General features: G+C 33.5%; 1 protein-coding gene across 3 annotated transcripts in view; it reads left to right on the top strand.

Annotated features, from left to right (window-relative positions):
- The window catches only part of MON2 (MON2 homolog, regulator of endosome-to-Golgi trafficking), a 125,009-nt gene that overhangs the window by 79,443 nt on the left and 20,849 nt on the right, over positions 1 to 24,717 (top strand). For 2 of the 3 annotated variants that reach the window (XM_081249974.1, XM_081249976.1), the window contains exons 24-32: positions 75 to 368; positions 2,402 to 2,600; positions 6,899 to 7,527; positions 11,495 to 11,638; positions 12,253 to 12,270; positions 12,559 to 12,687; positions 16,013 to 16,203; positions 22,093 to 22,153; positions 23,289 to 23,412. In XM_081249974.1, the coding sequence (XP_081106100.1) occupies positions 75 to 368; positions 2,402 to 2,600; positions 6,899 to 7,527; positions 11,495 to 11,638; positions 12,253 to 12,270; positions 12,559 to 12,687; positions 16,013 to 16,203; positions 22,093 to 22,153; positions 23,289 to 23,412 (1,789 nt within the window). The remainder of the gene's footprint in view (positions 1 to 74; positions 369 to 2,401; positions 2,601 to 6,898; positions 7,528 to 11,494; positions 11,639 to 12,252; positions 12,271 to 12,558; positions 12,688 to 16,012; positions 16,204 to 22,092; positions 22,154 to 23,288; positions 23,413 to 24,717) is intronic. The other variant, XM_081249975.1, reaches the window with a different exon arrangement.

The raw sequence follows: 24,717 nt of genomic DNA, 5'->3' as shown, positions 1-24,717 counted from the left end.
AAGTATGTGTTGCATATCTATGTGTTTAAAATAAAATCTATGAATAAATTGATATTTTCTCCTTTGCTTTTTAGTGGAATATTTCAGATTATTTTTTCCAAAGAGGAGAAACTATTGAAAAAGAATTAAATAACGAAGAGGCAGCACAGCAAAAGCAGGCAGAAGAGAAAGGAGTGGTTTTAAATCGGCCGTTCCACCCTGCACCACCGTTTGATTGTTTGTGGTTGTGTCTTTATGCAAAATTGGGTGAACTATGTGTGGACCCCCGTCCTGCTGTCAGGAAGAGTGCAGGGCAAACTCTGTTTTCAACAATTGGTGCACATGGAACTTTATTACAGCACTCAACGTGGCACACTGTTATTTGGAAGGTACTGTAAAATAGCTTGAGTTATCAGTTCTTAATTGAGACATGCTTATATACTTTTTCAATTAAACTTGTTACTGTTAATTTTTTTAAAATGTTTTTAATTTTTAGTTTTTTTATTGAAGTCTAGTTGATTTAAAATGTGTTAGTTTCACTTTCACTGAACATGATTCAGTTATACATATATATTTTCTTCCTATTAATTTTTAAACAAGAGTTTCTGTGCATTTGGCAAAACAGAAAATGTTAGCTTTGTCGTATTTTTAATTGCACCTCACATAGATTAAATACTAAAAGCCTCATCTTTTTATCTCTTTATCTCCTTTACACTTCCCTTTCTCCTCATTTTCCCCTGTGGTAATAAAACTAGTAGTTGTTAAACCACTACCTATAATTCAAATATAATATAGTCAAATGAAAATTTTATAAATAAAGAATTTCAACAGTAGTGAAATTTACTTGCAGACTCACCAAACAAAAACCACCTCCAATTTGTAAATTCCATGTTTATTCATTAAATATGCAGTTTAATTTTTTAATTTTTCAATTTTATCTTCTTTTTAAAATGTTCTTACAAAGTCAACAGCTTATTAGTGAGCATCCCCTCTTTGCTAAAAGCTCTCTGTTTTTTGTTTAATCTGTTCCATTTTAATAAAATTCTATTTATAATCCTTTCATTGCTTTTGTGAATTTTTTAAATCAGCAAGTTTGACGGTAGGCAAAATGGTAAACCTTCATTGTATTTAACAATGTTTTCAGTTTAATAAAAAGACCCCAGAATTTCCTCTTAAAAAATTAATAATGTATGTTCCCTAATGAAAATAATTAAAAGCCCTGCTCCCTACTCCTATGTCTCCTGTTTTTTTTCGTTGTCTTTTTTTTTTACTAGCTGCACCACGCGGCATGAGGGATGTCAGGGATCGAACCCAGGCCCCCTGCATTGGGAGCATAGTCTTAACCACTGGACCACCAGGGAAGTCCCCTCTTGTGTCTTCTGTTTCAACTCTATCCCCTGGCTTCTCAGTTCACAAACATGCTGAAGAGTCCTTTACTGTTTTAAAAAACAAACTGATATTTCTCTGATTCCTGTTTTCTTTTCAGACAGCTTCATTGTTAATCTTGCTGCCTAAATCTCAGTAATTTTTTTTTCTCACTTCCCCTGCATTCCCTTACCCCCTTGTAATTTGATATCCAGATTATTTTACTTCAGAGTATCTTAAACCTTAGCATGTAACAGAATCTCCTAGAGGACTTATTAAAGAACAAATTGCTTGAGCCACTGTCCCCAACCCCCTAGAGTTTCTGATTTCTTTCCCCTGGCCTGGGGACTGAGAATTTGCATGTCTGTGAAGTTCCCGGGTGATGCTGATGGTTCTGAGACCATATTTTTAGAACCACACAAATTGTTCATAGGCTGTACAGGTAGTCTCCTAATTGCCAAGTCTCTTGCCCCATGCTCAATCCTTATCCTACTCACTTTTTGTAGCATTTAATACTGCTGATTATTTTTTCCTTGAAATTTCTCTTCCTTTGGCTTCTGTTCCACAGCATGCGTATGCTTCTCTATTCAATTTTTTTTTATTTTTTTGGCTCCTATTACTTCCTCTGATTCTACATTTTAAATGTAAACATTCCCCAAATCCCAACCGCTTCCTGCTTGATTTTTTTCAAGCACCTTCATCCAGTCCTGAAGTTTCAGCAGTAACCTCTGTCCAGATGTCACTCATAGTTATATATTTGCCTGGATCCCTCTCCTTAGCTTCATTCCCTTGTTGTACATTACCCCCTAGATGCTCCATTGGCGCCTCAGCTCAGTAAGTCTTAGACAATAGTCTATCCAATTTATTTTAATTTTTCATATTCCATGACCTTAAGGATAAACTTAATATAAGGATACCTCTGTTGGTCAGTTTCGTCTAATATATGGGGATTGATCAGAATGTCAGGTGTGATTCTTTGTAACAATGCCTAATTTTCTATGCTGTTACTTAAGCTGTGTTATCAATACTTTTTATATGCATTGTTATAAATATTTAGGTTCTCTTTCATCTATTGGACCGAGTTCGAGAGTCTTCTACCACTGCAGACAAAGAAAAGATTGAGTCCGGAGGTGGCAATATTCTCATTCATCATTCAAGGGACACAGCAGAGAAGCAATGGGCTGAGACATGGGTTTTAACATTGGCCGGAGTAGCAAGAATCTTCAACACTAGAAGATATTTACTGCAACCTTTAGGTAGATATACATTTTTTTTTCTGAGTATACAAGTAATTAATGTTAAAGGAAATTTGGAAAATACAGGAGATTCTTTAAAGTTCATATACAATGCTACTTTTCAAGAATAATCCGTCTTAACTGCCAGTCTTTGTGTTATGTATGGTGTGTGCATGAGCATGCACATTTTCATTCATCTCACTGAAAAAATATGTAATGTGCACCTACTGTGGGTGAGTCTCTAGGGGATACAATGTCCTTGCTATATCATGGGTATGAGGGAAGAACTATAATTACATAAATAAATACAAAATTGCTACAGCGGTCAGTGCTAAAAGGAGCTTATAATAGATTGTGTGCTTATAATAGATATTTGACCAGGCCAGTGAGGTATGTATAGGCTTCCCTGAGAAAGCAATATTTTATCTGAGTAGTAGTTCATCAGGCAAGGGCAGGAGGAACTGGGAAGAGCCTTACAGGCAGAGAGAATGTGTAAAAGAGATGGGAGAAGATTGAGGAGATGGGGATGGTGAGGACCCCGGCATGTTTGAAGGTCTGGAATGAAGAGAACACGGAAAAGTGTAATTCCACATGAGGTTGTAGAGGTAGAGAGAGGCCAGAGCATGGAACACTTTGTAGGTTATGTTCAAAAGTTAAGACTTTATTCTAAGAGCACTGAAAACCACTGGAAAGTTTTAATCCATAATGTGATGTGATCAGATATGCAGTTCAGAAATATCACTTCAGATGATACGTGTACAATGGAATGGCCACAAAGAAGAATGGTAGGATACTGTTAGACTGGTGAGGAAACTGTTGGTGGTGTAGATCAATGCCTCTCAACCAGGGCCAATTTTGCCCAATGTACTCCCTGCCCCCACAGGATATTTGCCAATGTCTGGAGACAGTTTTGTTTGTCACAACTGGGGAAGGACATGCACTACTGGCTTCTGGGGGGAATAGCAGCCAGGGATGCTGCTACACATCTTACAATGCACAGGATAGCCCCTACAACAAAGAATTATCCAACCCAAAATGTTAGTAGTATTGAGATTGAGAAACTCTGGTGTAGATTATAATACCTTCCTTCAATTCTGGTGGTAGGGCTGGGATTGATTGAGAAAAGTGAACAGAAGTACTTTTGTACATAATTGTGAACAAGGTGTATATATTATTTTTTTAATTTATTATTTTATGGTTGGCTTTTTTCCCCCCTCATTATGTTAAAGCATAAGCATATTTACTCTTTTCGTAGGCATTTTTGTGTGGTGTTCATCATGTACACTTTAGGGCTGTCTCTATTTTATATATACACATACATACATATAATGTACATATATATACATTTTAAATCTTAGTTTTTTTCATGTAAAATTTACATATAATGAAATGTGCCAATCTTAACTGTATGTTTGCTGAGTTTTGACAAATAAGCATCATTTTTAATACCTCTGTGATAGTTACTTTATCTTAAAAGCTAAGAACTAATAGATTTAGATTTTTAAAAATGAAGACATGATGCAGTTCATGTAGCTTTGGTGATTTTTTATAGTTTGGACACTAGGAAATGGTTTTTATTATTTTAGAATAAGATTATGGTGTCAGGGTGATGCTCATAGAATGGTTCAGAAGTGTTCCTTCTTCTGCAGTTTTTTTTTTGAGTAGTTTGAGAAGGATAGGTGTTAACTCTTCTGTAAATGTTTGGTAGAATTCACCTGTGAAGCCATCTGGTCCTGGACGTTTGTTCGTTGGAGTTTTTAAATTACTGATTCAATTTCATAACCAATAATTGTTCATATTTTCTGTTTCTTCCTGGTTCAGTCTTGGGAGATTCTTTCAAAGAATTTGTCCATTTCTTCTAGGTTGTCCATTTTATTGGTGGATAGTTGTTCATAGAAGTCTCTTATGATTCTTTGTATTTCTGTGGTGTCAGTTGTAACTTCTTCTTTTTCATTTCTGATTTTATTGATTTGGGCCCTCTCCCTTTTTTTCTTGCTGAGTCTGGCTGAAGGTTTGTCAATTTGGTTTATCTTTTCAAAGCAGCAGCTTTTAGTTTCATTGATCTTTTCTTTTTTTTTTTTTTAGTCTCTATTTCATTTATTTCTGCTCTGATCTTTATGATTTCTTTCCTTCTACTAACTTTGGGTTTTGTTCTTTTGTCTCTAGTTCGTTTAGGTGTAAAGTTAGGTTGTTCATTTGAGATTTTTCTTATTTCCTGAAGTAAGCTCGTATTGCTATAAACTTTCCTATTAGAACTGCTTTTGCTGGCGTCCCAAAGGTTTTGGATCTTTGTACTTTCATTTTCATTTGTCTCTAGGTATTTTTTGATTTCCTCTTTGATTTCTTCAGTGATCCATTGGCTGTTTAGTAGCATATTGTTTAGCCTCCACTTGTTTGTGGTTTTTTGCAGTTTTTTTCTTGTAGTTGAAAATTTTGCCATTTGCAGCAACATGGGTAGACTTGCAGGGCATTATGCTAAGTGAAGTAAGTCAGACAGAGAAAGACAAATACTGTATGATATCACTTCTATGTAGAATCTAAAAAATACAACAAACTAGTGAATATAACAAAAAAGAAGCAGACTCACAGATACAGAGAACAAACTAGTGGTTACCAGTGGGGACAAGGGGCAAGTGGGGCAATATAGGGGTGGGGGACTGGGAGCTGCAAACTGTTGGGTATAAGATAGGCTACAAGGATGTATTTTACAACACTGGAATATAGCCAGTATTTTGTAATAATTGTAAATAGAGTGTAACCTTTAAAAATTGTATAAAAAAATTTAAAAATATTTTTAAATAATGCAGTTAATATTTTTAACATAACCATGTGCAATATATAATTATACCTAGCCTTTTAGAAAGAAGACTTCTTCCTAGACATAGAATATATTAATGAAAGAATTGCTGGGTTTTTTCCTTCCTATGGCATGGAATATTCTAAATCTGAGACTTGGTCACCATTCTGGTGGGGAAATGTAATGTTTCATCTGACTTTTGGACTGGAATGGTAACAAGCAGAAGTATTTTGTTCGTTGTTTTGATAGTTTTTAGACAAAAATTTTTAAAACTCTGAACAGTTTACTGAAAAATCTGTTTTTTTATTGTATGTAAATTATACTTCAATTAAAAAAAAAGAGTATGGAGAGGAAGAGGCGTATAACTGGGCAAGTGTTATCATTTATCCTATAAAAGCAGAGCAGTACTTAACTGTTTTATACCAGACTTAGTTCCAGCTTTCCAATTAACTGAATGCTTCCTCAGTCATATGGGTTTATCCCTGCTTGAAAAAACATCTAGTCTTTGATAGCTTTTGTGAAGTGAAATTCTTTAAACCTCAATTATCTCTATTTCATAGCCAACTTATGTTATCCTTTGCAGAATGTCAGTTCCTCTGATTTTTGCATTATTTAAATACAAATAGGTGGGTAATAATCCATGCTACTAACAAAGCCATTGGGCTAGATGTCTGTAGGAACAAGATCATTTTTTGCTGGGCTTTATAGGAACAAACCACACCTGGCCATAGAGAATTTCATTATAAACGTGCTTAGTTGGTCACAGGAGTAGAGCAAGAGATTGAATTGATTAGTGGAAACAACAGCTACCATTCAGCCCATGCTTTGCTGATGGTAGATCAGTCGACTCAGTTTTACATGGGAGAAATAAATTTAGACTCATTGTAAAAGGACAGTCTAATCTTTATGGTGCATTTTCTCCTGGAAACTCACTGATGGGGGAAAAATGTTTAAGAAAATTCCACAACTGTAAAATTATTTAAATATGAAAACCAAAGTGTAAAGTTAAGATTTTTATGGAGTATGATTTACAGTTTATTTTAAACATTTAGACAGATAAAAAAACGTGTATCATACTGTTATAACTTTTCCAATATGCTTAAGAATGGGAACATCTTACTTAATCATTAATAACGATAGATGGATAGACTGAAGATGTTACTGAAAAGTTTTTGTTTTCACCCTCTTAAGTTTTTATTCTGTTCTCCTTAGGTAGAAGTACTAGAATAGAAACATGTATACATACATTTACAGAGTTTTATTTTTAAGACCAAAACCTTGTTTGATATACTCATTATCCTCTTCTTGATGCTGTTTGTTCCTGTAGCTGACAAAAATTTTTTACTGGATTTTTGGGTTGTAATGATTTTAATTCACATTGTTAGTACCTTAGCGTATTTTTTCTAGTTCTATAGGAATTTAAGCAGAAAAATAAAGCAAATAAACTTTAAACTGTCTAATAGTAAGAGAAAATTTGATCTCTTTTATGGTGATAAAATTTTTTTTCCTCTTCCTAATATAGGAGATTTTTCAAGAGCATGGGATGTTCTTCTTGACCATATACAATCAGCAGCGCTCAGCAAAAACAATGAAGTATCTCTGGCTGCGTTGAAAAGCTTCCAGGAAATTTTACAGATTGTGACCCCTGTCAGAGACTCAGATAAGCCTGAGACACCACCTGCAGTTAATGTCCCTGTGCCTGTCCTTTTAGGGTCCATATCAGGCCCTGGCCTGAACAGGCCATTTGTAAGAACAGATTCCATTGGAGAAAGACTTGGAAGATACAGCAGCTTTGAGCCACCCGTAGTTACTGATGAGCTTGAAGATTTGAATCTCTGGTGGGCTGCATGGAATACCTGGTATAGAGTTGGATCTGAAAGCACTAAGCCTCCTATTACTTTTGATAAACTAACTTTCATTCCCAGCCAGCCTTTTCTTACAGCTTTAATTCAGATATTTCCAGCTCTTTACCAACACATAAAAACTGGTTTCAACATGGATGATTTGCAAAAGTTGGGAGTCATACTACACAGTGCCGTTTCAGTCCCAATAAGTTCAGATGCATCCCCTTTCATTCTTCCATCTTACACTGAAGCAGTTTTGACAAGTTTACAGGAAGCTGTACTTACAGCTCTAGATGTTCTCCAAAAGGTAATAGAATTTTAGTGGCTGTCTAAGCAATATTGCATATGATTCTCTGGAACTTTTTTTACTTTGCTATATATTTTTTGGGATAAATTCTGGATCATCAAGATTGTTGTGTATGTATACTTCGGGATGAATTCAAGATTGTAAAGATCCAGTTATTTTTAAGACTTTTATTTTTCTAATATATTTTAAAAGGTATTTCAGGTTTATTTTGAGAGTCTTTAAGAAACTGCCTGCATTCTCTTGCTTCTATTCACCAGCTTTTTTGGTTTGTTCATGCAACTCTTCACAAGAGGTTATACTTTTGGAATGACGACTTTAGTAAAGTATTTCTATAATTAGAAAATTAATAAGCCATGGGATTATATTTTGTTTTTTTCATCTGTACTTAAATTTAGCTCTGGAATTGTTGGACGCCTATATTTTTTAAAAAAGAAGTAAGAATAAATTTATGAAGTATTTTTCTCACAGAAATTTTAAAAAGATATATTTTAACCTATGTGTGTTTTGTTACTGCAAAATATGTATGTATATATATATTAAAACAGACCTAAAAATTATTGAGCAGATTCCAGTTAGCAAGCAAGACCAGATCAAAGTCGAAGAATTTTTTAAACTGTCAAGTTCATTATTAGCACAATTCACATCAACCAAAATGCTAAACAAAAAAATGCCACCTTTCGAAGAGCCAGCAATCCCAACAAAGTAGCTATGACATTCTAACAAAACTAAAATGGGAGTATTAGAGTCTGATCACACATGTGTTATCAGTAGCCATTTGTGTACTGAAGATCATGTTTTCTAATTAAATGATTGCCTTATATCCAACTGGATTGAAGAAAACTTTCACAGTAAGAATAGTGGTTTCTACTACACCATAATACGCCTTGAATGACTCTGGAGGAAGTCTAGCTGAGCAGTAATTCCTTGATCTCTTTACCCCTAGTTACACTGTGCAGAGAAACAAATTGTGTAGAAACTTAAAATCTAAGAGAATCTGGCATTTTAAAAACTTTATTGTAGGGATATAAGTTCTCCATAATTGAACTCAGAAGAGCTGCTTTTATTTTCAGTGGGGGAAGAAAAGTAGCCTGTCAATAATAACTTTTTTCTCCCTGACTGTGAACATAAGTTGCTTATAGACTGCCTTAGAGGGAATGGAAAAGTTAATATATTAGAGAAAGAGAGCATAGGCTTTGTGAGATACCCATAATCTAGAACTTTCAGATGTTTAATTCAAGCTTTTATATATGTGCAGAGGATAGTAAACAAAAGGAAACAACAAACCCCCAAAACTTTTTTCCAGGGAAAAAAGTATATAATTTTATTTAGGAAAAAAACTGCTGCTTTCACAGTAAGAAAACAAATAGAATCATTCATCCCAATTACTAGGAATTTGTTCTAAGCTTTGAACTTTTAATGGCTTTGAAAGCAATATATACCTTCAGTTGGGAACTTAGGAAGTTTTATTGTTAGAAACTTAGGAAGTTTTATTTATATAAATTGATATCATTTTGCCTTACTAATGTTCACTCTAGCCATTGTTTATTACTTATGTGATTATCTAAATGATGTTTCATAATACTTGAACGTGATTCAAATATATGGGGTCTTTAATATTTCCTAACAGAAAACATATTTCATTATTAGTAAAGAGTGTTTTTATTTTTTCTTTCTTTTTCTTTTTCCAAGTAAGGATGTTTTTATATTTCCCCCCACAGGTGTCAGAAAATTTTTTCACAAGCAAAATTTACTTGCTTTGGGACTTTATTCATAGACTAATAAGCTATTCTGCAAAACATTTTATTGATTAAAAGCAGTTTTCCTTCCTAAAGGAAAAACTCATTTCTAATTTCATGTTTACCCTTACATTGTTTAGGGTTTCAGGGTCATAGTCTTTTCCTTGGTTGTCAAATCACTAGTTCACAACCAAAATGATTTAGCCATGTAGGCTAACTTTTTTTTTTTTGGCAAAGATATTTTGGCATACATGGGGGACCTGAGAATTTGATTATCTGCTTTCCCTAAGTTCTGAGATCAGGAGACTGCATTTATCTTATTTATTGCCACACGGATTGAATTATTTTAAATGACTTAATAAGAGAAACCTTGAACCATGTCAGAGGTTAGATGTCCAGTTTCTTTTCTTTTTTTCACATACACAGTTTTCAAGGACTAATAGGAACTGTTGTCCAGATTGCTTATTGATTCTTAGCTTTTGGACTAAAATCTGTTACCAGATTTATATATAGGCTTTTCTGATAAACTTCAGAATACTGAAGAAAGCCAATAATAACTTTTTCTTAGATGAAGTTTGTTGTAAAAAAAAAAAAAAGAAAAAAGAGTTGGTTCCATATTATGCATTTTAAGATTCCAGAATTCAACTGTAACACTATTAGTTTTTAGTTTTGTTTTTTTCTTAATAAAGGACCACTGAAAATCAAAACATATAGTCCAGGTCATTATTTGTTGCTAAGGTATTTTCAGAAAAATTTTGATACTTAGTTTTCTAAGGTCTCCACACAGACTTTTCCCTCCCTCCCTCCCTCCTTCTCTCTCTTCCTCCCTTCCTTTGTCACTGAAAATAAAAGAATTCATTTAGGGTAATCATATCTTTTCCACAGTAATTACTACTTGTTTACTTGTAAGAGTTAAGACTCAGCAAGGGGTTAATAAAGAAGACCGTGAAACTATTAGAAGTAGTTAGTAGAGAGAATTTTTTTAGGCTGTATACCTTTCAAGTTCATGATTCACTGTTTCCGAGAAAAGTAACCAAGTAGGGAAAGATGGTATTAGATATCTTTGTTCTACTTTCACATTGTAATTATTGGATAATCTAACGTACTAATGGGCAGCACTTTGCTTATCTACTTTGTACCTCAAGATAATTTTATCTAAAACACCAGTTAAAGCTAAACGGCTACCTCTTCTCTGAGGGAAAATAAAACTAGTCTTTTATCTGACAGGTTAAAAAAGCCATGATTGCATGAAAATATAAACGTTGTACACATCTTTTTAAAGAAATTCCTTAAAATTTTGAAATGCTTTGAATTTTGATTTTGTATTTTGAGGGTACCTCAAGTGTAGAATGATCATGCTTTTTGTTTTGTAAAGCACAAATATATTTTAGATACTCCATAACATATCATTAAATATTTTTCCCACAGAGGGAAACGAACACTAAAACAGGAAAATATGAAAGGATGGGAGGAGAAAACACATAAAACATAAGACATAAAAACATAAGATTTATTTTTAAGTACTTTAAATGTATTTGAAGTAATTAAAATCTGCAGTGTCAGAATATGTATGCTGTTTTTTGAAATTATTTGTAGCATTAAGTTTAATTTCTATTAAATTTTTAAAATTTTCTTGTTTTAAATCAAGTCTATATATTTAGATACATTAGACACTAAATATACTCTGCCCTGTTAAAAATTAATATACTGTATACATTTCTTTTAGAAACAAATTTTTATTCATAACTTATTTTCCCAACTGTAATGAACATGATTATTTGTTAAAGTCTGTGGACCAGGCATGATACAGGAATCAGCTGTCATTTCAATAAATTAATGCCATCACTTAAGTAGAAGTCAATATCATCTTAATCAGTGAAGCATTGTAAATGGTCTGATGGGTATATTACTGAACAAATGATCAGATTGTGGAACCTCAGAACTGCCTGGGTTTTCTCTTTAAGTGCTTGCCCTTTGTTTAGTCTGCTAAGTAATGAGCCACACTTTTAATTAAAAAACGTTTTTTAACTGATTAATTCATTTAGCCTACACTTTATTCAATAATAGTTTAAAATAGCTTAAATGTCCTTCAGGGCTTATAAAAAATTGTATAATACTTAACATAAAATAAGACAGTCTTTTCGATTCTTTGGTTAAACAAAAGCATATACAGTAAAGAACTTAATGGAGTTCAGATTATGCATTCTACTATTCATATATTGTTTTTATAGGCCATCTGTATAGGACCGGAAAACATGCAGATAATGTATCCAGCTATATTTGACCAGTTATTGGCATTTGTAGAATTTTCCTGTAAACCTCCACAGTATGGACAGCTAGAAACAAAACACATTGCAAATGCAAAATATAATCAGGTAATTTGCTATAAATTATATTTACTCTGTAAGATTTCATGGCTTATAAATATAGTCAGTTCCACCTAAGATGGACTTTGATTATCCCAGAAAATTTTCATTCACAAATAAACTTTCATATGTATGTTAACAGTTTAAGCTGAAAAGAAACACTATTTGGAAGACCTTTTCTGTGTTCCTTTTGTGTGTTCGTTTGTTTATTACTTTCTTTTCCCAAGTGGTTCTCCAGAAAGTTTGGCCTTTCATGTTACTCTTTCTTCGAAGTTCCTTTCTTTGTGTCCTCATCCCACTATAAAATGGCTTCTAAATCCCTAAGCCTAATCTTATCTAAAATAGATATCTGCAATACAAAATGAAGAAATCTGTGTGTACTAAATAAGTCTACTACTGGTGTGAAATTTAGTTGGATTTTACATAAAAGATTTTTATAGCCATAGTTGGCAAATTTTAACTTTGTTTTGGCTTAGGGGAAAAGTAAATTTCTGAATGCATGCACATGCTGATTTTGTTCACTCAACATAAAAATTATAATTTTACATGGTCCGAAACATAGTTTTAATGTGTATTAACTTTTCTCATTCTATTTGTCTTGCAACACAATGGAATCACAATAGATCCAACTATTTGCACCGGTGAGTTAAATTTCCTAAAATTGTCCTAACCTATTGGCAACAAATAAAGTACATCTTTCCCAGTTTTTGATAGAATGCTCTATGTACTTTTTCTGATAGTTATAATTTTTGCCTGGCTGAAAATTATTCTTTCATGAAGTACATATCTCTTTGAAAACTTTGCATGTAATATAATCTGGCCTAAAACCAAGGTCTAAACTTTAAGACAAAGAAGCTTTCGCTTTGAAAGCAATATGATTTCATTTAATCTCATTTTTATTTTAACTCTGTGAAAATATTACTTTCTAGGCGGAATGGGTAGCCTTGAATTATGTACCATTTGCTGAAAGGTCTTTAGAAGTAGTTGTGGATTTATACCAAAAAACAGCCTGTCACAAAGCAGTGGTGAATGAGAAGGTACTCCAGAATATTATTAAGGTATTTTTTTTTAATTTCCATACTTTCATTTAATAATGTCAGTATTATTGAAATTTCTCTTTAGGTAATAATATATTATCATACATTGAGATAAATGGAAAATATACTTTGTTATTATTTATAGTTACTCTTCTCCAACATTCATGGATATTATTTAGGAAGCAAATTTTTTTTTAATTAATTTATTTATTTTTGGCTGTGTTGGGTCTTCGTTTCTATGTGAGGGCTTTCTCTAGTTGTGGCCAGCGGGGGCCACTCTTCATTGCCGTGCGCAGGCCTCTCACTATCGCGACCTCTCTTGTTGCGGAGCACAGGCTCCAGATGCGCAGGCTCGGTAGTTGTGGCTCACGGGCCCAGTTGCTCCGCGGCATGTGGGATCCTCCCAGACCATGGCTCAAACCTGTGTCCCCTGCGTTGGCAAGCGGATTCTCAACCACTGCACCACCAGGGAAACCCAGGAAGCCGTTTTTTTAAAACGAGAAGGCTTTTTTAATGAAAACTATTTTAAAGTAAGAGTGCATTAGATTTTTTATGATTATTAAATTTTGCCACATAAGACAATAAGCATCCTGTTTCTTAGGACAGGATGCTCTATGATTTTGGGGCAGATGAGCCTGAGAGTGTTTCTCATCTGTAGAAGAACGGTAATACCAATACAAATTTCATGTCTTTTGTTTTGTTTTGTTTTGTTTGTTTTTTTGTTTTTTTTGGTACGCGGGCCTCTCACTGTTGTGGCCTCTCCCGTTGCGGAGCACAGGCTCCGGACGCGCAGGCTCAGCGGCCATGGCTCACGGGCCCAGCCGCTCCCCGGCATGTGGGATCTTCCTGGACCGGGGCACGAACCCGTATCCCCTGCATCGGCAGGCGGACTCTCAACCACTGCGCCACCTGGGAATCCCCCAAATTTCATGTCTTAACCATTAAGAGATTCAACTGAGATATGGCATTTAATGATACTTGCCAAGTAGTCAGTGTTGAATAAAAAGTTAGGTTCCCCCTTCCCTCAATAGACAAGGAAATAACTAAACTGCCTAGGGGATCTTGGCAAGGATTAACAGAAGTATCATTTGAAGAAGGAGTACCAGCAAAAAGGGAGAAGGAGATATAGATCAATTAAGCAATATAAAAGATCATGGTATATTTTTAAAGCAGTGTTGAGAAATCCCACTTAGGGAGGTGGCAGGGCCTGGAATAGGTCTGAAAAAGTGGCTATGGGTATTAAAAGCCATCATAAGGCATCAGATTTTATTCTTTAACCATTGAAGGTTTGAACATGGAGGAGTGACATGAATCAGTTTGAATTTTTTAAGGAATTAAATAATCAGTTTTCTGTACTCCAGAACACTTCATTGATGCCACTTACTACATTGCATTGTGGTTAATTGGACAAGGCTCTTCCTTCCTCAGAAATTGTGAGCTTCGTGACAGCAAGAACTGAATTTTCCAGTTCCATATATATTTACTGACTATATACTATATACCAATCTCTGTATTAGTTGCTTAAATATTAAAAAAATAAATATATAAATCAAATATATTTGCTGTGCTTAATATTCCCTTGACATTGGTAAAATATTAATCTAGTAGTAAACCATACTTTTCATTTATCTAATCTTGAGTTATAACATGTTAATTCAGAGTGGCCGGTGTATAATTTAGTATTCTTTTGTTTGCATATGACACAAATTCAGGCTCTGACTAGCTTTAACAATAAAGGGGCAGGCTTAGTTGGAAAATTCAGAGATGGAGGGCTTTAGGATTGGTTGATCCAGTGGTTCAGTACTATCACCAAAAACCAAAAATTTTTTCCCTGTTCTGCTTTCCAAGGGGTTGACTGCATCCTAACTATGTTTCCTCTCATAGTTGTAGGCTAATAAAGGGATTATATGTCAATAGCAGGTGTGTGTGTGTGTGTGTGTGTGTGTGTGTGTTTATCAGATTCTTCTTAAGTTACTAAAATTAAGTGAATTGGCTTTAGTCCCATGCCCAGTCTTGAACCAGTGATTATGGCCAGAGAAGTGGAGTAGATTGATTGGCTTAATAAAGTAATCATCTCTTTACCCTAATTTCCAACTGGATGTGGGGAGGGGAAAGAAATAAATAGATTCTGGGTAGGCTAATTATCTGTTAGTGGAGGCCCATTTCATGCTAATATGTAGTGGTTCACATGTTCACTGTGTGAGTATTCGGTAATCATTTGTGTAGAGGATGATGAAATCAGGTTTTATGTTCACTCCGTAACATTAAAATATGAAAATGTATCTCTTCTACTCTTTATCTTTCTCAGACTAGAATTTTTATATAAAAGCTGAATTTTCAGTCTAATGCACATTATCAGACGGTATTTTGAAACTATTTATTGATGGTGCTCTGGGATAACTCACTGTGATAGTTTGGTCAGTCTAGTCTTCTAGTTGTTGGATAGTACTATGACCAGAGAAATTCATTCTGAACCACTGAATTAGTTCTTTAATGATTAACAGCAACCTCTCTCAGAAGTTGACCAATTAAATAGTAAGTCTCAATATTTTAGTCACTAGACATAGTTCAGATGCTGTGCTGTGTTCTCAAGGGTTAAAGATAAACCAAGTTCTTGAATTATCAACTTTTCTCAAATATTTGGAAAAGGAAAAAACTACATTAAAATATTAGTGTAGAGTATAAAATTCAAAGAATTTTAAAGATAAAGTATAAGACTTCAAAGTAATGATACTCTAGGCCATGTTTACCTAACCATTAGTGAAAAAATATAAGCAGTATTGATCTCTCTTGGATGAGAGAAACCCCATCAGTCAAATTATTTTCTGCCAGGAGAACTATGGCAGAATGCTCTAATTTTATAACATCAAGTTGGAGAAGCTGCAAAATTGTAAGTTTCTTACTCTTAACTTTTCAGAAAACATCCCTATTTTTTCTGATGCGAAACCGAGGTTCAAAAAGGTTATTATTCAGTCCTTATTCAGGGTCATGGTTTATAAAATGGACATAGGACTTAAAAGTATATCTTTCTAGGGAATTCCCTGGCAGTCCAGTGGTTAGGACTCTGCGCTTTCAGTGCTGAGGGTGAGGGTTCTATCCCTGGTCAGGGAGCTAAGATCTCATATGCCTCGGGGTGTGGCCAATAAAAAAAAAGTATATTTTTCTAGGCAGTATGACTTGAGGACCATGTCTGAGAATTGGTCTTTCTAGAAAATAACATCCTATTTAAAATGAAAATACCTATGTTATTATTTTTTGCTCTCAGCTATAGTTTTTTTTAAAGTAATTAAAGCTGTGTGTGTTTGTTTTAATTTCTACTTATCTTAAACTGTCTTTATTTTCACAGACTCTTAGGGTTCCTCTCAGTTTGAAGTATTCCTGCCCTTCTGAAAGCACATGGAAACTAGCAGTATCTTCTCTCCTCAAAGTTCTTTCTATTGGGCTACCTGTTGCCCGGCAGCATGCTTCTTCTGGAAAATTTGACAGTATGTGGCCAGAACTAGCCAACACTTTTGAAGACTTTCTCTTTACTAAAAGGTCAGCTTATTCATTTTTACAGTTAAGACAGTCTTTCAAGAAGTACACATTATACCTGTAATTGCTCTAAAAACAGTATTTCTCATTATTCATTCATTAACAAAGTAATTGACTCTTAAGATTGCTAGATTGTATACAAAGAAGAAGTGGATTAGGCATTTATCCACTGGGTACATTATCTGTGAGCAGTGGAGATTTTTGCTCTTTACAGTGTTTTGGTTGTAAGACAGGGGTCTATATATAAGGTCACATGAATGCATCATAATTAAGGAGCCATGGTTTTAATTCGATGAAGTTAAGAATATCCATTTTAAAAATCTGATGCCCATTTAGCATTACAAGAGAAAAACAACTTCAGAAAATGAGGTTTTTTTTAGAATAAATAAGATCATTGGTAATAACGAACAGCTCTTTAAGATGTTTAAGTTTTGCAAAGAAGAATGGAATTTTCATTGTATACATTCCAACTGAGGGTGTATCTTAAGGATGCTATTTTGACCCCTCACTGAATGAGAATAAGGTAATTAGAATACGGAATTTTTTGAATGAGGAGTCTGCTGCAGTCTCTCTAGAGCTGTACTATCTAATACAGCAGTCACTAGTACAATTAACTTAAATTTTTAATTAACTAAGTCACATTAATAATTCAGTTCTTCATTCTCACTAGCCACGTTTCAACATTGCCATGTGTGGCTAGTGGTTGCTCTAGTGGGTACTGCAGATCATTGAACATTCCCATCATCACAGGAAGTTCTGTTTGGCAGCACTAATCTCAAATGTGCCATTTTACTAAAGATGGACTTACCAGTAATAGCTGTGATAGGTAGGTAGTCTTCAGTACTCCTACAATCTAATTTTCCTTTGTGCTATAGTGGTGAAATTCTATGACAAAAAATTTTTTTTCTATTTTTTTATCCATTAATCATTTTTTAAAACTATAGAATGATGAATGTGTCATGCACTGCTATTTAATCATTAAAAATGGTTAGTTTGAAACCATTTAAATTATAAATTTCATATACTTGAAGAAAAACCTACATTGGCATATTGATAATGATCAGATGAGTCTACAACAGAATGATTTAACTGAAGAGTTTCTATCTTTCTAATGTGGTTTAGTTATTAAGTAAAGAAAAGTTGTAGAGTGCAGAAGGTTAACTTAAATTTTTCTCTATAAAGGCTTATCTGATATTTCAGAATTGGAAGTAATGACATGTGATTGTAATTTCTGTTTCCATAACTGGTCAGACTTTGTTTTGCTTTCTTATATATTTCTCAACTCTAGAAATCTTATTAATACCAATGCAAGCATATTCTTTGTATTGAATATATGCAGGAAAGTCATAGTGACTCACAAAGCATATCTAAGCAAATTCTGTTTTCATTTTTAAAATAACCCTGGGTATTTGCGTTCCTTTGTGGACTCTGTTGCCTAAGTCACTAAGGTAATTTGTATGAAGCAAACAGATTTAGAAATTTAAACTTTTCTTTTTCTTTCTCAATTATCTGTCTGTATATGCATGTTGCCCTATTAATAAGTTGAATGAGCTTAGATCAGTTTTTTTGAAATGAGTAAAACTTCTTTAAGAATTTCTTTTCCTATGACTCTTTCCACCATCTTTCTTCTCAAGTTTCTTATTGAACATTCTTCATTTTCCAGGCTTTGTTCTTATTTTATTAAATTCAGTTTCTTAAGTAATTTCTTTGTATACAGGAAAGTAGGTAGAGAAACAAAGGCCTAATAATAGGTAATTAACATTTTATGTAATTTTTGTATTCATGAAGTTGTAGTATAATTTCATTACAGTATTTTGCCTGTTGGAGGCCCTGCTTACATTAAAGGTTTGAGTATATTGAGTATGTTGAAAAATCACACAGTTTAAGAAACAGTTAACATAGAGGATAAGAGCATTGACTCAGGAGCCAAATTACCTGGATTCAAATCCCAACTGTACAACTTTGTAACTGTGATATTTTGTACAAGTTATTTATCTTTCAGTGACTCATTTTCCTCATCTGCTAAATAGGAATAGTAATGCTACCTAACTCATAGGGTTATTGTGAGGATTAAATCATTTAAATGAATGCTTAGAATAGTTCCTGGAATGTAAGTGCTTCTATTAAAATGCTTGCTCCTGCTATTATCCTCATAATCATTATTTCTTTCACTTAAGAGAAGCTGACATTATCCATATCCTTTAGCATGAAAAAGCTGTATTTTAAACTAAAAACTTAAAGACCAAAACTCTAAATAACTGGGACTAGGAAATTTACCCCTAAATTTGTGTATTTTTTAAATGGCTAGAAAAAAAATAAAGGTACTAAATTCTGGTACTAAGTAACACAGAATCAGTGTTCTAAGTTGTGGTTATTCTAGTTACACATTTAAGCCTTCTACTACATGAAGTAGTAGTACTACTCCTGTATTGGGAGTCAGGAGACCTGTGGTCTACTCTTGACTCTGCCACCTACTTTCTGTTCACCTTGAACTGGTCATTTCCTCTCAGTTGGCATCATTGTCCTTCATTATAAGACTAAATTAATTGATTTGACTAGTTGTAAAAGTCCACAATTATTTTATGTATTTTGACTTAATGTTTTAATCAGTGTTTTTAATTGAATAGTTTACATGGATAAAGCCAATTTAATTTTTATTTCATAGTCCAAAAATACCTTAAGGCTCAAAGTGAAAGCTTTTATTAGTTAGTTGATGATAAAAATGCAGTGCTCACTAAGAGAACTTAAAAACCATGCACATTTTCACAGTTTCATGAGAAGATTTCGTCTTTGTTTTTGTTTTCCAAATAATTGATTACTTTGGAAAATCACAAACTGTTAGATTTTAAATTTTATTTTATGGCACATATACACAATGTTCTATAATTGAAATCTATCAGTAGTAGTATTTGAACAGTAGGAAGAGTGTTTGGAATAGCATGACTTAGGTTTTTAGATAATATGAATATTTGAGTATCTTTTATATTGGAACATTTATAAGTTTTTTAACCTAATTACTGATACTCAAAGACTGTGTGAATAACCATACCTTTCTCTGTGATGTTTCCCAACTGTTTATGTTCTGCAAACTGCTTTCATACAGTAACAGTAACAGTACAGTAACAAAGAAAACAAATAAAACCAAAATCAACTAGAAGAAACAAGAGGCTTTGGACATCACTGAGGACTATCATAAGTGAATGAATTGTTTAAATGAGTGAAAGAAAAACAATTAAAAATGAGAAACATAAGGACTGTAACCTGGTGGACACTTAAAGTCTGTTAGGAATTCATTCAGCCACCCTTTCAGTGCCAAAACATGGTACTTGTCCTCTAGAAGACACGTGGGCTAGTGGCAATTCATACAATAGTCTGTTGACCTTCAGTTAATAAGTACTACCCAAAAGAATTGAAATGAAACGTGTTCACACAAAAACTTGTACACTAATGTTTATAGCAGTATTATAACAGCCAAAAAATGAAAACAATCCAAATGTTCAGCTGATGAATGGATAAATTAAATGTGATATGTACATCCATACAGTGGAATATTCAGCCATAAAAAGGAATGAAATACTGATGCATGTTACAACATAGATGAATCTTGAAAAAATTATGCTAAGTGAAAGAACCCAGACACAAAAGGCCATATATTATATGATCTCATTTATGTGATATATCCAGAATAGGCAAATCAGTAGAGATAGAAAATAGATGAATGGTTATCAGAGTTGGGAGGAGGGTAGAATGGGGAGTGACTACTAATGGATACAGAGTTTCTTTTGGAGGTGATGAAAATGTTCTAGAAGTAAAAGAGGTGACCATTGCACAACTTTGTGAATATACTAAAAAGCTGAATTATGCAGTTTAAAAGGGTGAATTTTATGGTGTATGAATTATATCTCACAAAATAATTTTAATGTACCATTCAGAGAGAACTGATGAAAAATACACATAATACTTTATCAGTTTGAAGCCTCTTTTCTTTCAAATAAAGATTCATGAAAAAAAATTTTTTTTAATTACTAACTACTCCTCAAGCTTAGAGACTATACAGGTCTTATATGGCCCATTTGTACCTGCAATATTGACTATCTCCCTTTATAATTTATAGGTAAATTCTGTTAATCATCTGTGTTTTTAAAAGCTCGACCAGTGTTTTTTGATATGCTCACAATATCTAGAAAGGATACTAACTATAAATTAAAATAAATAAACATTAGGGTGAGTTCTGAGATCAGAATATTCAATCTGTGCACAATTGAATCAACTCCTGATTTTATTGATCATTAGGATTAGGAGGAGTGAACCTTTCAGCTTTGTATGCTACTCTCTTCCCTCATTATAAGATATTTTAAAACTACAGTTCAGGGGCTTCCCTGGTGGCGCAGTGGTTAAGAATCCGCCTGCCAATGCAGGGGACACGGGTTTGAGCCCTGGTCCAGGAAGATTCCACAGGCCACGGAGCAACTAAGCACCACAGCTACTGAGCCTGCGCTCTAGAGCCCGTGAGCTACAACTACTGAAGCTCGTGCGCCTAGAGCCTGTGCTCCGCAACAAGAGAAGCCACTGAAATGAGAAGCCCTCGCACTGCAATGAAGAGTAGCTCCCCCTCGCCACAGCTAGAGAAAGCCCGCGTGCGGCAACAAAGACCCAATGCAGCCAAAAATGAATAAATAAATGAAATCTATTAAAAACATTGGAAGTCTCAAAAAGAAAAATAAGGTTCAGTGTTTCTGATATGTGATCCCAATAATATTAATATTGTATGTTCCTGATAAGCTTTTTTTTTATTAGTACAATAGTTAGCCAATTGGTATTTGTCTTTGTGTGTGTGTGTGTATTTTAATACGTGTGATTAGATAAACCAAATAATACCAAATAGAGCAAAAATAGCTCTAGGTACAAAACTCTATACTGTACCTCTATATCTAAATATGATAATACTATTTTTACATTTATAACTTTTATAAAAGAGAAGAACTTAGGCTCAAATATCATATAAATCTAGGTTCAAACTGTGGCCTTGTCATTTATTTACGATGTGTTCTTGGTTATATTACTAGCCATTTGAAGCTTCAGTTTCCTCTTCTGTCAATTACATGATAATACATGTGGTTACTGTGGAACATAGGAGATAATGTAAATAAAGCTCTTAATACAGTGGCTGGCTCTCTAATTTTAGCTGTCATTATTATTGTTATAATCATTACCATTCTCAGCTGTTTTTTAAGTGCTTAATATTTCATTGTTTCATAAGTTTAATAGAACTATATTGCTCATGCTTATTCAGAGCCACAGGGTCTAGAATTAGCTTTGGTTCCCTTGAAACTGTTGATTTATTCAGATCTTGTTGGAACACTGTTCTGTTTTAGAAAGTCTGAATCAGTCCACTTCTTTCCAGATGTTCTCTATCTTTTACTGTAAAGATATTTAGTATATCATATTTATTACAAATTAATGATCAGTGGGCTGTTGCTGAGTGAATAATTCAGCATCTTGACCAAGGCTCTTTTAACTCTCTCTGAAATTACTGGCAATGTAAGTGAATTCAGTTTTTGTCACAGTGGTAATTTTTGCTGTAACTCCATATGATAGTATCTTTACTTTTCTTTGTTTTTCATTCATAGTATTAAAAGAAGTTTTGTTCTATAGATTTTATTTAGTTCAAGATTGGACTAATTATTTTTGTAGCTAGAATTTCATGTTTGTAATTAGCTTAGTCATTTATACTAATTAATTAAAAATAGTGTTCTTTTAAATAACTGATAATGTTCTAACTTGGGTGAGAAAATATATTTTTTGATACTCAAATTCTGTTTATTTTCTGTTTGTATTTTAAGGAAATATTTTACCTTTAAAAATCAAGTCTTTTATTTATTTATTTTTTAGCATACCTCCAGATAACCTCTCTATTCAAGAATTTCAAAGAAATGAAAGTATTGATGTTGAGGTGAGGAAGCTATTTAAAACATTTTCCTTTGACCATTTATGAAAACCAAATAGTAGAAATGTTGAAACTGTAAAATTGCTTAAAAAAAAAAAAAAGTAAAGTGATAGGTTGAGCTTGAACCTAAAAGCATTAAAACACAAAGGTTAAAGTTTAATTTTTAAAGCACTGACATTTAAAAAATTAATTTCTTATATTTGTTAGCTTTGTGCTGTGTGCGTGTTGTCCAGATACTTAGTTGTGTCCATTTAATAATTTTAAAAAGCAGTTGATTTAGTAAAATAAATCCATCAGTCAGTAAGCATGTATTTGAGAGCTTACTTTATAGTTTGACAAATCAGATATTTGTATTTCAATTAATCAATAAGTTGCTCAGATTTTTCTATTTTTAACCAGATGTAGAAGCAAATAATGAATGTTTTTTTAAAGAATATATTTTGCTGATTATAACTGGAATTTGAAGAAGTAGCTTTTGGTTATGGATTTTTTTGTTGGGGGGGGTTTATTTTTTCCCTTTAAGTGGGATAAGGGAACTTTTAAATAAAGCAAATCAAATAAATTACATAGAAAGCATAGGCATCATATTGATATATAGATGCACAATATTGCCTTTTGTCCCATTGCTATGTTAACTCTTGAAAACGCTTCTTCAAACCTTTCTTCTTTCTCTTCAAAAGGCAAAATAACACATTGTGTGTTAGAAATAAACTGTTCAACAAAAATGAATATAACTTCTTAATGGCTCATTTTTATGGTTCTAAAAGGAGATTTAAATCATGTTCTTAATCCTGTTTTAGATATTTTATTCTAACATGGATACATTTCATATGCTGATTTTTTTCTCCAGAGTGCTCTTTGCATTTATCATGTTGCAGATCAAAATTTATTGAAGTTGTTGTATAGTAAACAGTTTATAGTATTGACTATTTTGTAATAATGTTATTTACTAAGACAGATTAGGGAAACAGACTAATTATCCTGCATGTTAACATTAAAATGGTTGTATGGTTCTATTAAGAAAGATTCTTTAACTGGTTTTCTTTTAAAATAAAATTTAAATTTTACTCTAGAAATTATCATTTGAGTTAGTCTCTTTCAAGAAAAAAAAATACCTTTGAATTTGCATCTTTTGTTTTAGGTAGTTCAGCTTATCAGCACTGAGATACTACCTTATGCCAATTTTATTCCTAAGGAATTTGTTGGTCAGATAATGACTATGCTTAATAAGGGATCAATACATTCTCAGTCATCTTCATTTACAGGTATGTTATTTCAATGATTTTTTTTAATGTTAATAAGTATTGAAGCACTTTTGAAGAAGCTGACTTCTACTAGAAATGTTTACTCCTACAATTGTGGTAAATGTAAACAGGAGAATGGTTAAGAATGTGATATAGAACATTAAGCTTTATGAGGGGAAAACGTGGTAAATATTCTGTGATGAATTAAATTACAAAGCACTTATGGAATCCACCTAAATCATTGCAGGCTGACATAAATCACCAGTTTTGTGAAGTCATGGATTATTGGGAGGTAGTGAATGTGTATTCTGCCACTTAGTAGTTGGTTAAGTGTCAGGTTTTTTTGTTTGTTTTGTTTTGTTTTTTTGCGGTACGTGGGCCTCTCACTGCTGTGGCCTCTCCCGTTGCGGAGCACAGGCTCCGGACGCGCAGGCCCAGCGGCCATGGCTCACGGGCCCAGCCGCTCCGCAGCATGTGGGATCTTCCCAGACCAGGGCACAAACCCATGTCCCCAGCATCGGCAGGCGGACTCTCAACCACTGCGCCACCAGGGAAGCCCCCTGTCAGTTTTGTCATCTGTAAAATAAAGATATTAATACCAACCTCTCAGGACTATAAATTGCAGAGCTAGTTCATTAAAAAAAAAAAAAATCCTTAACATTTGTTAAGGGAACTAAGATTTAGTGAATGACCACAGTGTGCAGGGTATTAGGCTAGAATATTAATCTCATTCCTCACAACATTTCTGTGAGGATAGGTTCTACTGTATTACAGAGGGGAAATGGGTTTAGAAAGGTTGAAAAAAATTGCCACAGTCTTAAGGCTGGAGACCAAAGTTCATCTTTAAAAAGAACCACATGCTTCTTTTGATGTACCATATTGGGAGATGAGATGTAAGTTGCTTTTTGCTATTATTTCTTTTTTTTAAACCTATGCTCAAGTGTTAAATGTAATCGTGGCACCATAATGTGATTTTTTTTGGTGAGATAATTAAAAAGTTCTAAATTTGTGCCATACATATCCTTAGTCCCCAGAATTTAATGGAGCTGTGACTAAATTCTACTAAAGTGTGGTAAACACTTTAAAGAGCATTTCTATGTACAGTTTGACCACTAGATACTGCTTACTTCACAAACTGGTTCTTTTTCCTAGCCCAGACAGTTTTTAAAATTAATCTGGTAAAGTACAGGTTTGAAAACATTAGAACCTCAGAGAAAAAATTTTGAAGTCCATTTATCTTAATTTAGTCAACTTTTTATTAAGAATATTTAAAAATTATAGATAAATTTTTTATAAAATACATTTTAAGAACCATGTTTATAATTA

The sequence above is a fragment of the Mesoplodon bidens genome, assembly GCF_964165515.1.
Source record: "Mesoplodon bidens genome assembly, chromosome: 11".
Lineage (NCBI taxonomy): Eukaryota > Metazoa > Chordata > Mammalia > Artiodactyla > Ziphiidae > Mesoplodon > Mesoplodon bidens.
Note: the sequence above shows the minus strand (reverse complement) of the source record. Positions and strands in the feature narration are given on the sequence as shown.